This window comes from Jaculus jaculus, chromosome 3 (genome assembly GCF_020740685.1).
Source record: "Jaculus jaculus isolate mJacJac1 chromosome 3, mJacJac1.mat.Y.cur, whole genome shotgun sequence".
Lineage (NCBI taxonomy): Eukaryota > Metazoa > Chordata > Mammalia > Rodentia > Dipodidae > Jaculus > Jaculus jaculus.
In genome coordinates, this window is record NC_059104.1 from 135,205,296 (window position 1) to 135,221,203 (window position 15,908).

The 15,908-nt window shown below is 38.8% G+C and overlaps 1 protein-coding gene across 1 annotated transcript in view; it reads left to right on the forward strand.

Annotated features, from left to right (window-relative positions):
- The window catches only part of Cers3 (ceramide synthase 3), a 122,306-nt gene that overhangs the window by 43,997 nt on the left and 62,401 nt on the right, over positions 1–15,908 (forward strand). Inside the window, exon 5 of the mRNA XM_045145508.1 lies at positions 5,209–5,327. Within this exon, the coding sequence (XP_045001443.1) occupies positions 5,209–5,327 (119 nt within the window). The remainder of the gene's footprint in view (positions 1–5,208; positions 5,328–15,908) is intronic.

Consider the following 15,908-nt stretch of genomic DNA (forward strand, 5'->3'; position numbering starts at 1 on the left):
CAACAACATTTCTGTATAAAAGTATAGGTGTATAGGTCCTGGGATGGTGAACACAGAAGGGAACACGTGGAGTTGGTGGGGCCCAACACATCATAGACGTGAACTTGCAGGAAAAGTGTTGATCTATGACTTTCCACACTTCTCTTGTGCAACTGTAATACATGTGTCTGTAACAACTTCAAGATGCCTTGGGGAAAAGCAAAGCAGATCAACAGTGTGACCAACTGATCCATTATTCTGTTACTGATCAAATGAAGTAATGGTGAAATTTACTGTTTAGCCCTTTTTATCAGTTAAAAAAAAAAGTTAAGAACTGACACAGAACAAGTACCAGAAGAGATCTAAAGAAAATGTGATACTTGAATACTAAACTAAACTGAGTGTAATGGTTCATTCCTGTAATCCCAGCACCACTACACTGAGGCAGGAGGACCACAAGTTCAAGGTCAGCCTGGATTTCATATTCAGTCTGTGTCTTCAAAAACAAACAGAACAAAACAGTACCTACTGAAACAGTATTCAAGTTGACCAAAGTCATTCATAGATTTAAATTTTTTACAGCAAAAATCTTACCCAGCACAACTTTTTTTTTTTTTGAGGCAAGCCCAACAGACTGGCCTTCTTAGAGAGAGAGGGAGGGGAGGAGGGAGAAAGAGAGAGAGAATTGGCATGCCATTGAAATTCAGATGCATGTTCCCCCTTGTGCACATGTGTGACATTGGTCTTCATCATTGTACATCTGGCTTACATGGAACCTGGAGCACTGAACATGAGTCCTTAGGCTTTGCAGGCAAGTACCTTAACTGCTAAGCCATCTCTCCAGTGCCAGCATAGCTTGTTTTTACAAATGAGACCTGGGGGAGGTAAAGAGTCATGAACTCAGGTGTCTTGGCCCCATTCAGTTCTTTCTTAGGGTAACACTCCTCTGCTTGAGGCTCCTGCAGTGGGACTTTTTTTTTACTCTGTCCAACCTACTCCTCAATAGCAGTGCTAGTGCTGAGGCTAACAGCAATATTCCAAGAGGCAGAGTGTGTGGGCCCAGAGTGCAGATGATACGAACTTTGTGTGTGGAGAGGGCAGATTACTCCTCTAGCCTCAAGCTCCTTTGTTAAAGTTCTCATGAGGACTGAATTAAAATGTATGCATGCTTACAATTGTGCTTGTTACAGGAGTAAGGTCAGTGATGACTGGTTGTGGTCTATAACATTAATTTTGTATCTAGCATATACTGACTTCTATGAAAGTATGTTATAGAATGCATGTCTTTTCAACTCAAGCTATCCCAAGGGAATATTACTTTTCCTTAATCATACTTGTTTCCATTCCCATAATATCTTGCACAATTCTCTGTGCATTTTCGTTGTTCAGCAAATGCTTCATCTTTTAAAGCAAACACTTTGAGACTTTTTATAGTGAAAAAAGTGTATTTAGAATTAACCAGCTGGATTCAGTTTAGAAGATCCCCATTTTGTTGGCAGCATCCAAAGCATCATTATCGGGAGCCAGCCAAACGTATGCCTTCTCTCCATCAGGCCTGATGGGGTATTGACTTTGGCTGCATCAGTGTCATAGAGTTTCTTTACAGCCTGTCTGATCTGGTGCTTGTTAGCCTTGCTGTCTACAGTGAACACCGGTGTGTTGTCTTCTGTCTTCTTTATGGTTGATTCAGTGGTCAGGGGACTTGATGGTGGTACAGTAGTCAAGCTTGCTTCTCCTGGGGGCGCTCTTCCATGGTATTCAGGCTGCCTCCGCAGGTGCAGTGTTTCAGGTAGTGGAAAGGTGGGTGACGTGCGAATCTTCTTTTAGTGGCTGTGGACGCTTTCAACACGGCCTTCTTGGCTGTCAGAGCCTTTGCTTTGGCCTCAGCTTTGGGAGGGCTGGAGTTTCCTGCTTCGCTTTCAGCGCCATCTTGGCAAAAAGGCTAGAGACTTTTATATGCATTTCTCTCATAATAATATTGTAGTGCACACGGCCAGAATTGGAAAGACTGACTTTCAACTAGAATCATCTGTACTCCAAAACAGTAAACAAAAAAATTAAAACCACACGTGGCTGCTGTTGTCTAGATGCATGTATTAAGCAGACACCAGTCGAAATGGTAGATTAATAGCAAAATCTGATTCTTTAAGATTTGTGGAAATTCCTGATTGAAGTTAAGGACTTAAGTTTGCTTTGCTCACTGCTGAACTTCCGACTCCTAGAATCATGACTGACAGTGTTATTGGGGAAAGGTTCATTAAGTGTTTTTGAATAAGTTAACGAATGAATAAAATGTTTGAAATGGTAAAACTAGACCCAGGGGGATTTCACTGTAAAAACACCTACAATATGTCTTATAACAGAATATGCATCAAGCAGAAGACTTGGAATTATCTCTTCTATCTGGGGAATCAATAATGTCTGTAAGCCATTTTAGAAGTAAGAAAGTATTTTCTTATTAAATGTGTTTGGGCATAAAAATGGCCAACAACTAATTAATAAAAAATTTTTTTAAATGGCCAACATCGGGCTGGAGAGATGGCTTAGCAGTCAAGTACTTGCCTGTGAAGCCTAAGGACCCCGGTTTGAGGCTCAGTTCCCCAGGACCCATGTTAGCCAGATGCACAAGGTGGCTCATGCTTCTCGAGTTCGTTTGCAGTGGTTAGAAGCCCTGGTGTGCCCATTCTCTCTCTCTCTCTCTCTCTCTTTCTCTCTCTCTCTCTGTCACTCTCAAATAAATAAATAAGAATGAACAAAAAAAAAATTTAAACTGGCAAACATTAACATAACACTCAGTGTTCACATAGCATGTTCATGCACCTTGATCCCAGAACATAACTCACTGCATCATCCCTCTCCCCATTCTCAAGGCTTTATCACTAGGAGATAGAGGACCAGACCTTTGCTTGTTTCAGCATCATACATTTCCCACATATTCTGTGGCATATACACCTGCCATGTTCTTTTCTCCCTTCCAGGGAGAATGCTATGTCAAAATAAAATAATAAAATAAATAATTAAAAAATATAAAATAAGCCAGGTACGGTGGCCCAAGCCTGTATTCCTACCTGCTCATCATGGCTGGGTGAGAGAATCATAAGTCCAAAATTTAGCTTGGACTAGAATGAGTTCAAGTCCATCCTGAGCAACTTAGTGAGACCCTGCTTCACAATGAAAAGAAACAGGGTCTGGAGATATAACTCAGCTGCAAAGCACTTTCCTAGCATGATCTCAATCCCCAGTACCACCAAAATAAAAATATGGAGCACAATTGAGGAAAACACCCAATGTCTGCTTCTCATCTCCACATGCACACACACATACACATACATGTACTTGTACCACACACATATGAACACACATGTATGCACACATACTACACACATTCATTTGTAAAAGAGCAGGTTTTAGAGAAATTGCTTTATAAGAAAATAGAATATTATTGGACATGCCCTACTTTAAAAATTACTTGTATGTGTATATATGTGTGTATATATGTATGTGCATGTGTATTGGCTTGCCATGGTCAGAGGACAACCCTGGCATGTTTCTCCTCTCCTACCCTTTTGAGACAGGGTCTTTTTTGCTACTACTGCTTGAAAGCTTCAGGAGTTTCCAGGTACTGCCTTCCATTGCTAGAGGCACTTTTGGAAATACAGACATGAGCACCACTTTGCATCTGTCTTTTATGTGGTTACTGAGAAAGTTCAAACTCAGGTTGGCAGGCTTGCAAGCAAGTGCTTTTAACTGTTGAGCCATTTCCCAGCCTCCATATCCATTTTCTCTTTCTTTCTTCTCTTCAGATTAATAATAGGCTAACAATATAGTAGGGATGCAAGAGATCCTCTGTCAGTGTCCAGCATGAGGCTTCTGATGGATTGATCTGCTATAGTCCTGTGCCCCTGGTTGGTTCCATGGACCATACAAGATGGTATAACAGAAACTACCTGGCTGGGCATAAGCTGCTGGGTGTGTAGCCATCTGGCTCTCTGATAGGCTTTGTATGGCCCTCAGATCTGCAATTGCTTTAATTTTGTTTCAAGGTACTGATCGTGGTGTTTACAACTTAGTGGTTTCCCATCAGAATCCTAGGGCTACATTTTCTCCCTGTGAGTGTCCAAGCTTGTCTATAGCTGGCCCTTTGGGATGAGAGATGTATTTTATTTTTTGCTGTACCCATCGACTGCAGTTTGTTTCCTCAGCACGAAACTAGAAGGTCAATTTTATTTTGTTTATAAAGGTACTAAAAGTAAATTTTCTTATATAAGAAAGTAAAAAAATCAAGTGGTCAATGTAATTTCAAAAAAATTACAAAGCACATTTCTTTTGGAAGCTGAAAGTGTTATCATAAGATTAGTGTACAAAAAACAGTCCTGTGTCAAAATCCCACTATGAAATTGATCTGGTGATCCTCTTGGTCATTTGGGGTCTTGTCTGACCCCAGCACACCTTGGAATTTATAACCTTTGACCTGTAATCCACTGTCCATATTGTTTTCCATTTTAAAGCATAGCCTATAACCTCACTTCCCAGAGGAGAAGCAATAATATTATTATACCACACAATCATTATTTTAATGATTGGAACTAGTTTGGGTTAGTTTAAAATACATTATACATCAGATTGAATGTGAAAGTGGGTAGCTTACACCTGCTGTAGTTTTCTAGCATTATCTTCTGTAGCTCTTAGAATAGATGGTGTGAAATAACAGAAAACACACCAGTTTTTGTCAGCACTTTTTTTTTTTTTTTTTTTTACTATTTTCAGATCTTGCACAAGTCATTACAACTCCCAAAAGTTCAGTTTCCTTGTAGGAAAAACTAGAAGGATGCCATGGTCATTTTAAACTGTCCTCCTCAACACAGGACCAAAGAGGTCCTATATCCTAGCAGAATGAGTGAGTTCACATATGCAGCTTGATTATGTAGATTGCTATCAATTCATGGGTTGCTGTCCTTTGTCAGTGATGCTGTGCTCTGGGATACTAACACTGTCTGTTTCTGTTTGGTTGGTTTTGTTTTGGGACGTGTGTGTGTGTGTGTGTGTGTGTGTGTGTGTGTGTGTGATTTCATAAGCAGCAGAGATAAATTTCTTGGCTCCAGATTCTGTGGCTGGCTCCCTTATCACTAGTCCACAGGCTCTGATAACCTAGTCTCACTGTCCCTTGACAGCCTGCCCATCTGTCTGTGCTCCTTATCTTTCATTCATTCACTTCATCTTTTCTTTCAGACTGATATTTATGGACTGGCAAAGAAGTGCAACTTGACAGAGCGCCAGGTTGAGAGATGGTTTAGGAGTCGGCGGAATCAAGAGAAGCCTTGCCGGCTGAAGAAATTCCAGGAAGCCTGGTAAGAAGGATGTGCAGTGCTTGTACAGGTTTCGGCTACAGCAGGGTGGGCTGGGCAAGGCAGAGAGCATCCATACACATTTCTCCACTTTTACTAGGGTGTTTCAGGCTTGTCACTCCCTAACCTTCCATGGGCAAGGTGCTAGCTCTCTAAGGTGAACCCAATACCTAAGCAGACATTAATGTAGTTAGCCTGAAGTCTAGCAAAGTCATAAGCATGCCTTAACGGGAGTTTCTCTTCTCTACGGTTGAAGTTAAGTCATAAGACTCTCTCCCAGGTTTGCAGTCATTATGGTTATAAGAGCAGAGCATCCTTGTGGTGTTCCTCTCAGGACACTAATGGGAAGACCTCTCTGTGTGACTTGGTTCATGAGCACAGCCTTGGGATTATGTGGCCTGCATCGCAGAGTCCCCAGTCACACCAGAGCCAGCTACCTTGATTGCAGTCTGTAGGCAGAAGCTGATGTGGATTTGGTTTTGATTTTCTTCCAGCTTTTACTTACTTTTTCTTCCGATGGAGTATTGTTCTGTGGGTCACACTGTTAGTGGAAGAAACTGGCACCTGTGGGTGGGGGGTGTGTCATGTCATTCCTGTTACTCTATTTCCCTGTGTTTTTGTCCAGATAAGGGTGCATTAGTTGGGCTGGGCCTGATGCCACACTCTGCACATCAAGTATTACTTCTTTCTGCTGTGTCTTACAACTTTCCCATTGCCTGGTGACTTCTATCAACTATTTGCTTGTTTGAGTTGTGAAATGAATGGTTAACACTCAAATGAACCAGAGCCAGGGGTTAAAACTTCAATGACTTCCTTTCATTTCCCTACTTGTCCCTGAGGACCATGACTCAACTGTGGCGCTGCTGGCTGGTGTTTAGGACAGATCACTTCTTTAGGGGCTGTAAAATATACTCAGGTCAAATCACAGGCCTCAACTGCCTTTTGCACAATGGCTTGATATGTCTGGCCTTGTTTCTGTCCTAAGCAGCCTTTTTGATTTTTTACTTCTTGAAAGTCTAGTTAATACTGTGTTGAACTAATGTCAGCTTAGCACAAGGGTGTCTCCCTAGACCATCACCAAAGAACAATGTAAAGAGTAGTTGGTCTCATATTACATCCTCTTTTCTCCTGCTGACATTTATTCATTCTTGCTAACAAACGATTCATATCTTAAAGTCTCCAGGCAGAGATAAATTCTCTATCTCTGAGTAGAATCATATTGCAGCAAAATTCCCTGGCAATTTCTTATGTTTTACTTCTTGCCCATTGTCTTACAGTATATAAATGAGAGACAACCAGAGGAAGTGGGGCTAACTCTCATGAAGAATGAGAAACTGTACCTCCGTTTAGTTTAAGGAATTGGCCTAGTTGTCTGAGAAGCTGTTGTGCCCAAGTTTTCAGGTTCTTATTCTGTTTTGGCTGCATCATGCTACCCTGGCTGCCAATAGTCTAGCTGTCACAAGCAGAGAGCATCTCTGACATGGAGTAGCACTGGGAAATGAGACTGAGTCAGTGAATCCATTGGAACCTGGCCACAGAGTTTAGGCTAGCAAAGGAAAATTCAGTTACCCATGTCAATCAGTCAGGCAATGAAGAGGCTTATGTTGTCCTCTCTGTATCCTGTATTTATGGAGCTCTGCATTTTAAGAGCAAAGTATACATCCAGGTTATGACACTACTATCCCTAAACAGCATAGTGGAGAGACCAGGCTATCACACATGAAGCTAAATGTCTACTGTTATTCCATTACAGTGACATGGGACTGTACTCTATCCGGAATACTGTCTTATTTATATATACAGTTGGATTGTGAGGAGATACTGTCAGGGGTGATGAGATACTAGGTGGTTGCTAAAGAATAGGTCAAATTTCCATAAGAAATGAAGGCAGGATTGAGAGATTCAAGATGGGGAATTGTGTAGTATCTTTAGGAAATAGTAATAAGGCCCAAACATAAGTATAAGCTTCATTTATGCCTTAGCAATATCACAGAATTCTTCTAAGTCAGTAACTGTTATGGCTTTTTATGGACTAGATAAACAGAAAAAGAAAACAAATGTCATGCCATACAATTATAGAGAGAGACTGTTTGTTATTATATTCTGTATGGGACATACTGCAAAAATCATAGGACAAGGTCTTTGCCTCTAGGCATTTTTTCAAGAAATAACATCAACCCTTGCTAAATACTCTTTCCAAGCAGAAAGAGCTCTATAATACCCAGATGGACGATCTCTGCACACTCTGAGGTACTTCCTTTAAGAGTGACTCCTCAGCCATGTTCCACAATATTTAAGATTTTAGCCCATAGTGGGTCACAGTTTTAAACATCAAATTCCCTATTATCTGGCCATCTTTCTTTCTAAAGTAATATTTCTATCTTGCAATAAGAAATAACTCCCAAGTACCCAGGGCATATAGACCAAATTACAGTTTAGGAGAGAGGGCGCTCCTTGGCTGGGTGGACTTATCTCTTGCCTTTACCTGACCAGCAGGTGCCCTACCTGACCAGAGCACCTCTCCTACTGAGCCCATGGCCTTCCCACCAGCCTTTCTCACTGTTGGCCCAAACTCACTGCCAAGCTCCTCACTGCAGTCCCATTGTCTCCTATGATTTCCTCCTTTGCCCAATAAATCAATTTATTATTTTCCCCAACATTTTCCCTTCCCACAATTAGTTAACCTCAGTCTTTCCTGCAGGAAAATGAAGTATTACTGTCTTAGGTTCATTGAAAGCATGGCACTGGTATGTATATCCCTGTGCATGCCGTTATCAGTAAAGTGCAGTAGTTCTCAAACTTTTTGGTCTTAGAACACCTTGTTCTCTCAAAATCTTGAAAATCTGTACTAGCTAGAGAGATGGCTCAGTGGTTAAATTTTCTTCTTTGTCAAGCCTGAGGGCCTGAGGGAGCCTGAGATTGCCAAAGTTTGAATCTTCAGACCCCACATAAATAAATAGCTGTGCATAGCAATGTGTACCTGTAACTTCAGTCCCATACAGGAGCAGAGACCCCTAAATCCTTGGAGCCCTGCAAGTTTCTGAATCAGTAAAGAGACTTGGGCTCAAAGCAAAGACCAGGCTGAAGAGCCATGGAGCAGGACACTCACATTCCACTCAGACCACCATAGGTGAGTGCACCACACCCTACTGTAGGCACATACCATGAGGGCACATACATGGGCATACCACACAATACTACATTGCAATGGCACACATACATACACAAGCAAAAAATTTTTTTTAAATCTCAGGAGCTGGGCTGGAGAGAAATGGCTTAGTGGTTAGGCACTTGCCTGCATAGCCAAGGGACCTTGGTTTGATTCCCCAGGACCCATGTAAGTCAGATGCACAAGGTGGCACATGCATCTGGAATTCATTTACAGTGGCTGGAGGCCCTGGTGTGCCCATTCTCTCTCTCTCTCTCTCTCTGCCTCTCTCTCAAATTAAAAAATAAAGAAACTCTCAGGAACTTTAAAGACTACTTATTGATATTTATAGTATTAGACATTAAAACAGATATTTCTAAAACATGAATCTATGTGAGCACGCTTACCCCTTTTATCAATTTTTGAAAGTTGTCATACAAAATCTGGGTCCTTCCACCCTTAAGATTTCTTTCTCTGGTCTCATGGTCTCCTTTCTAACTTTGATATTCTATGTGTGTACACATAAATTTAAATCTAGATTCCACCTGTGAGAAGAAATGTGTTTGTCTCTCTGATTCTAGTTTTCTTTGCTTTTCAGAATGAGCTTCAGTTCTATCCATTTTCCTGTAAATGCCATGAATTTGTTCTTCTGTATGGCTGAATAAAATTCTCTTGTGCATACATATCACATTGTCTTTATTCATTCATCTTTTGATGGACGTCTAGGCTGGTACCATTTCTTTGATATTATGAATAGTGCTGTAAAAAACATGGATGTGGAAGCACCTCCGTGGCATGTTGATTTAGAGTTCCTTGGATATGCACCCAAGTATAGCTGGAGCATCTAGTTCTAATTTTAGTTTTTGAAGAGTGGCTGCCTGTGTTTACATTCCCATTATTTCTATCTGTCTTATTTCTTTCTCTTAATTATTGTGCTATTTAAGATTTCAAGCACAATACTGAATAAGAGAAGAGAATATGTACATTTTAGTCTTGTGCCTTAATTTAAAGGAAACACTTTCATTTTCCCCCATTTAGTATAATGTTAGAGATTTGTCATATATAGCCATTGGTATGTTAAAATCTGTTCCTTGTTCTCCTACTTCCTCTTTCTTTTACCCATGAAGTGATATTGAATGCTGTCAAAGGCCTTTTAGACATCTATTGAAATGACCATGTGATTTCTGTCTTAACTCCATTTATTGATTCTCATATGTTGAACCAGCCTTACATACCTGAGATGAAACCAATTACAGTGTATAATCTTAATGTGTTCTTGAATTCACTTTGAAAATGTTTTATTAAGAATTTTTGCTTCTTTATTCAGTGATAGTTTATTTTGTTCTTGTGTCCTTATTTAGTTTTAGCATTAGGGTGATATTAGTTTTGTAGAATTACTTTGGTAGCATTTCTTCCCTTTATATTTTGTGAAGCAGTTTGAGAAATATTAGTGGGATCTCTTACTTAGAGATTTGATAGAATTTAGCAGTGAATCCATCTTGTCTTGGGCTGTGCTTTATGAGGAAACGTTTAAAAAATAAATATTTGCAAGCAGAGAGAGAGAGAAAGAGATAGATAAAAGAGATACACAGAGATAATGGGCATGCCAGGGCCTCAAGCAGCTGTAAATGAACTCTAGACATATGTGCCATTTTGTGCATCTGGTTTTATGTGGGTACTGGGTTGTTAGGCTTTTCAGGCAAATGCCGTAACTACTGTGCCATCTCTTTAGCTCTGATAGGGAGATTTTGTATTACTGCTTCAATTTTATTGCTTGCCATGGTTCTGTTTAAGTTGCTCATATTGTTTTCATTTAAATTTGGTAAGTCATAGTTTTAGGAATTTATCCATTTTTTCATAGCTTTTCCACATTTTTTGGAATATAAGTTTTCAAGGTAGTCCTTAATTGTAGCAGTTACCTTCTCATTGCTGAAAAAGAAAATATCTGGACAGAAGCAGCATATGGAAGCATATGGAAAGAATTTGTTCACAGTTTTGAGAAGCTTAATCATGACAGGGAAAGCATGGCAGAGCAGACAGCCAGGTTGTCATATCTTGTCACATCAGCAGGGAAGAAGCAACAAGAAAGAGCTCCTGTGACCACCCAGCAGGGTTTGACTAATAAATCTCCAGGCCTGGCCCTAGTGATACACTCCAGCAAGGTTTTACCTCCCAAAGGCTTCACCAGCTGGGGATTAAGTATGAGGCTTAATCACAAATACATGAAGCTATGGGGAGGGCACTCCACATGCAAGCTACCATACTAATGGTCACCTGGATTTTATTAGATTCTGCTATAACATCCCTTTATTCATCTCTGATTTCATTAATTTGGATATACTCTCTTTCTTTTGGTTTGGCTAGAGGTTTGTCAATCTTTGATATCTTTTCAAAGATCCAATTTTTTAGTTTTTGTTATTGTTGTTGTTGATTCTGTGTGGCCTCTTTTAATCTCCATTTCATTAATTTATACCCTGATCTTTTAAATTTTTTTGTTTTTCTCAAGATATGGTTTTGCTCTAGTCCAGGCTGACATGGAATTCAGTCTCAGGGTGGCTTCAAACTCATGGTGATACTCCTACCTCTGCCTCTCGAGTCCTGGGATTAAAGGCGTGCGCCACCACACCTGGCTTACCATGATCATTATTAATTTTTGTTACTTACTGACTTTTGGTTTGGCTTGTTGTTGTTTTTCTAAGACTTTCAGGTGCATCATGAAGTTATTTGAAATATTTCTGATTTTTTTTTTTTTACAATGTAAGTACTTATAACTGTAAACTTTCCTCTGAGAAATGCCTTAGCTGTATCCCGGAGGTTCTGATATATTGTGCTATCATTTTCATTTGATTTCTGCAATTTTTCAATATCCATGACTTCTTCAATGACTCAGGTCATTCATGAGTGCATTGTTCAGTTTTCAAGTATTTGTGTAGTTTCTTCAGTTTCCCTTGCTATAATTTTCTAGTTTTATTCCGCTGTGATTTGATAGGACACAATAAGTTACTCTGAATTTTTTTGTATTTGTTAAAGCTTACATGTGGCCTAGAATATGATCTATTTCAGAGAATGTTCCATGGGCTGCTCAGAAGAGTGTATATTTCATATCTACTGGATGAAATGTTCTTATATATCTGTGTTAAATTCACTTGCATATGGTGTAGTTGAACTCTGAAGTTTCTTTCTTTCTTTCTTTCTTTTTTTTTCTTTCTTTCTTTCCCTCTTTCTTTCTTTCTTTCTTTCTTTCTTTCTTTCTTTCTTTCTTTCTTTCTTTCTTTCTTTCTTTCTTTCTCCCTTCCTTTCTTTTTTCTTTCTTGTTCAGAACAGAATTTAGTTAAAGTAAAAGTAAGAGGCAGAGATATACAGGATCCTCATGGGAGGAGGGATCTGGAAACTAAAATCCCTGAAGTTTATTGATTGTTAGTTGGATCTGAGGATGAGGGAGAGGTATTGGCATCAGTAATTATTACTGTGTCCACATCTGTCTAACATCTTCTGTCCTTTAGTGTTTGTTTTGTAAAATCAGTTCAGTGAATATATTTTTAAAATTTTATATCTTCTGGATGACTCATTCCTTTTATTAACATGTAGTGGCCTTTTTCTCTTTTATTTTGTTTTAAAGCCTGCTTTAGCACATAACAAAGTAGCTATGCCATCTTGTTTTCAGCTACCATTTTCTTGATTGATTGCAATCCTTCAACTCTTAGTTTTTGGCTGTCTTGGCCAGGAAGATGCACTTAATATAAACAACATATAGTTGGATTTTGTTCATTTTAATGCAGTCACTCAGTCTGCAGCTTTTAAATGGTAAATTGAGGTCATTTGCATTTAAGGTTTGCATTGAGAGAGGTTTGCTAATTCATATGGTTGTGTAGGTTATTTTTCTTATTGATTGGATTATTGTTTGTTCTTCCCTTTCTCTCAGCTGTGCTAGAGTGGAATACTGCCTCGAAAATAAAAAAATAAATAAATAAAAAAGATAGGGGGCCTGGAAATATGGCTTAGTGCTGGCACTTGCTAATGAAGCCTAAGGACCCATGTTTGACTCTCCAGGTCCCACATAAACCAGATGCACAGTGATGCAAGCACAATGTTGCACTTGTACAAAAGAGGATGCATGTATCTGGAGATGTTTGCAGTGATTGGAGGCTCTGGCATGCCAGTTGTCTGTCTGTTTCTTTCTCATAAAAAAAATAATAAAGCCTGTGGTGGTGCATGCCTTTAATCCCAGCACTCAGAAGGCTACCCTAAGAGTACATAATGAATTCCATGTCAGCCTGGGCTAGAGTGAAACCCTATCTCAAAAAAAAAAACAAAAAAGGGGGGGGGTCAGTCTGGTAGACTTGCCTCAGAAATAAAATTAAATTAAAAAATAGGGTTGGAAAGATGGATGGCCCTTGCCTGTGAAGCCTAAGTTTCAGTTTCCCAGGAACCACGTAAGCCAGATACACAAGGGGGCACGCAGCTCTGGAGTTTGTTTGCAGTCTCTGGATGCCCTGGGGCACCCAGTCTCTCTTTCTAAATAAAGGAAAAGATAAAAATTAGGAAAAAATTAAACAATATATATGTACATCATTGTCATGATTCTCTGGCTTTTAGGATTGTTGATAAGACATATGATATTTTTCTGATGAGTTTGTCTTTGTAGGTGAGTTGGCATTTTCTTTGCAGCTTTTGATATTCTTTCTTTGATTTTTTTGACATTTTGTTTTTGTTTTTGTTTTTGTTTTTAGAGGTAGGGTCTTGCTCTGGCCCGGGCCTGGAATTCACTATGTAGTATCAGGGTGGCCTTAAACTCTTGGTGATCCTCCTACCTCTACCTCTCGAGTGGTGGGATTAAAGGTGTGCACCACCACGCCCAGCATTTTTTGACATCATGAGTAGGTATGTCATAGTAAAATACTTCTTTAATCATGTCTGTCTGGGGTTCTGAATTTTTTTTTTGTTTGGATATCTATTTTTTCCTCTAGATTTAAGAAACCTTTTGTTATAATTTAATTTTATAGTTTTTTTATACATTTAGTTGTATAACAGGTCCTTGTATACTGTGAAATGTTAGGTTTGGTCTCTTGAATGCTTTCCATTATTCTTAGAAGTTTTGTTTATGCTCATTTATTTTTTCTTTATATATGTCCAAATGCATTATTACCTTAACCTTGTCCTCCATCTCTAATCTTTTTTATACCACTTCTTAACTGTTGATGATGCCTTCTATTTTTTTTTTAATTTCCCAGGTATCATGGGGTGTGTGTTTTTTTTAAATATCATTTATTTATTTATTTATTTGAGACAGAGAAAGAGGCAGAGAGAGATATATATAGAGAACGGGTTTACAGGGCCTCTATCCACTGCAAACGAATTCCAGATGCATGTGCCACCTTGTGCATCTGGCTTATGTAGGTCTTGGAGAGTCAAACTGGGATCCTTGGTTTTGCAGGCAAATGCCTTAACCGCTAAGGTATCTCTCCAGCCCTTCCACTCTGTTTTTCATTTGACTGATTAACTTACTAGAATTTCTGTTTGGTTCTTTTTCAGAATCTCAATTTCCTTGCTGAATTTTTCCACTGTGTTTTAAAATTCTCCTCCATATTGCAAAGCTTTTCATCTACCTTGGTAAATTTCTTATCTAGGTCCCAAATTGATTTCTTTCTTTCTTTTTTTTTTTTTTTTTCTTCTGTTTCTTTGAGTCCTCTATGGGGTCAGGAACCATGTTTTAAAAAAATTTTAATAGGGTTCTGAACTCTGGCATTTCATTAGCTTTGTGCTGAGGTATTGAGGAGTTGTGAAGTTATATAACAGGTACCATAGTAGCTTGTTTTTTGTTTCTTTGTTGTGTTTTACATACCTGTTGGGATATGTCATCCAGCATTTATTTTTCCTTTTTGTAACTTCTTTCATTAGCTCTATTTTATGATAGTCTTCCTAGTGAGATGTCTTTGCTTTGACTTACAGCTCCCTCTCCCCCCATCACCACCATTCAGGGAAGAAGCAGAGTGAGGTAACAGAAACAAGGGCTTGAATGTGTTTGTATTGTTAACAGACACATGTGAACTTCATTTTTATTCCCAATAAGGTTCAGAGACAGAGGTCTAAGATACTGTTTGAAAAAATTTAGTTTATAGGTTTTTAGAGCCAAGGTTATCCATAATTATGAAGGAAAAAGAGGAGGGAATGGAGAAAGGGTAAAGAGGGAGTAAAGTATGAATAAGAAGGAAAGTATATGGATTAACAGTATAAGAAATAATAGAAAAGACATAATAAAGTGAGTGCAGAACAAGGAACAGTCATAATTACCTGTTCAAGCAAACTACAACCTAAAATAAAACAAACAGTTGAAATACAAAAGTGTAAATAAAAATATAAATAAGAAATAAAATGAAATCGAAATGATATTAGTCAGTATTTCTTCCTGGCTGGGATGAATGTGGTTCCCCTACCCTCTTGATTGTCTTTTCTAGGTGGCGCTGCAGATGGAGAGAAGGCTGTTTTTCTCTATAATTCAAATAAATTGGGAGGTTTGTCTTCCCTGCTGAGAGGAGTTTCTATATGGAAGTCAGTTTTCTGTAGGAGTTTCCCAGTCTCAGACTCCCCTTCTAGTTTCAGCCTTCCTTCTAATGTATTGAGAGGGCCTCACTTTCCAGCAGTGGCTTTCAGAGGGGTTGTGGAAGACACACCAATGCTTGCATTTACCTTTATGCCCAGATTCCTGCATGGATTTATTTATTTATTTATTTATTTATTTATTTATTTATTTATTTATTTCCAGTACAACAGTTTTTGTCTAAGGAATCTTGCCTCCTTCACAAACAAGCACATCTTTTATCAGTGCAAATTCATTCACTCGTGCTGCACGTACATATTATGGATCCTTTGGAAATCTCCACTGTACACTTTTGAAAGAATGAGAAGGGAAGGGGCAAGTCATGTTTTTAAAATGATTATGAAAATATACTGACTTTAAGGACCCTTGGCCCACACCTTGAGAGCCCCTGGATTAGTGCAATAAACCTTAGCTGGACTAGTTCAGACTCATATGAAACTTGAGTTGTACTCTTGAATCTGATTATTGCTGCACTTTAGGTAAATTATATGATCTCTCGGTTTCGTTAGTATTTCTCAGTGTACTCTTTCGGATTGTGAGAGCCAAGCAACAGGCTATAAAGGACTAATTATAGTGTCAGCCTTATAATCTTATTAAAATATGTGTTAGAATTTTGATTAAAATGTGATAACAAGTGTATGCTTAGCAGAGTGCCTGATACTAAGTCATGATATCAATAAATCTTTGAGAAACAAACAAAATAAGATGAACTATGTAGAATTTTAGCTGCATTAATGGGTTTGGCTGGCCTTATTTTTAATTTTGGGGTTTCTTGTCTGAACAAGGTAGCCCAGCAAGCCAAGGCAATACCACATATATAATGTGTGTGTGTATGTGT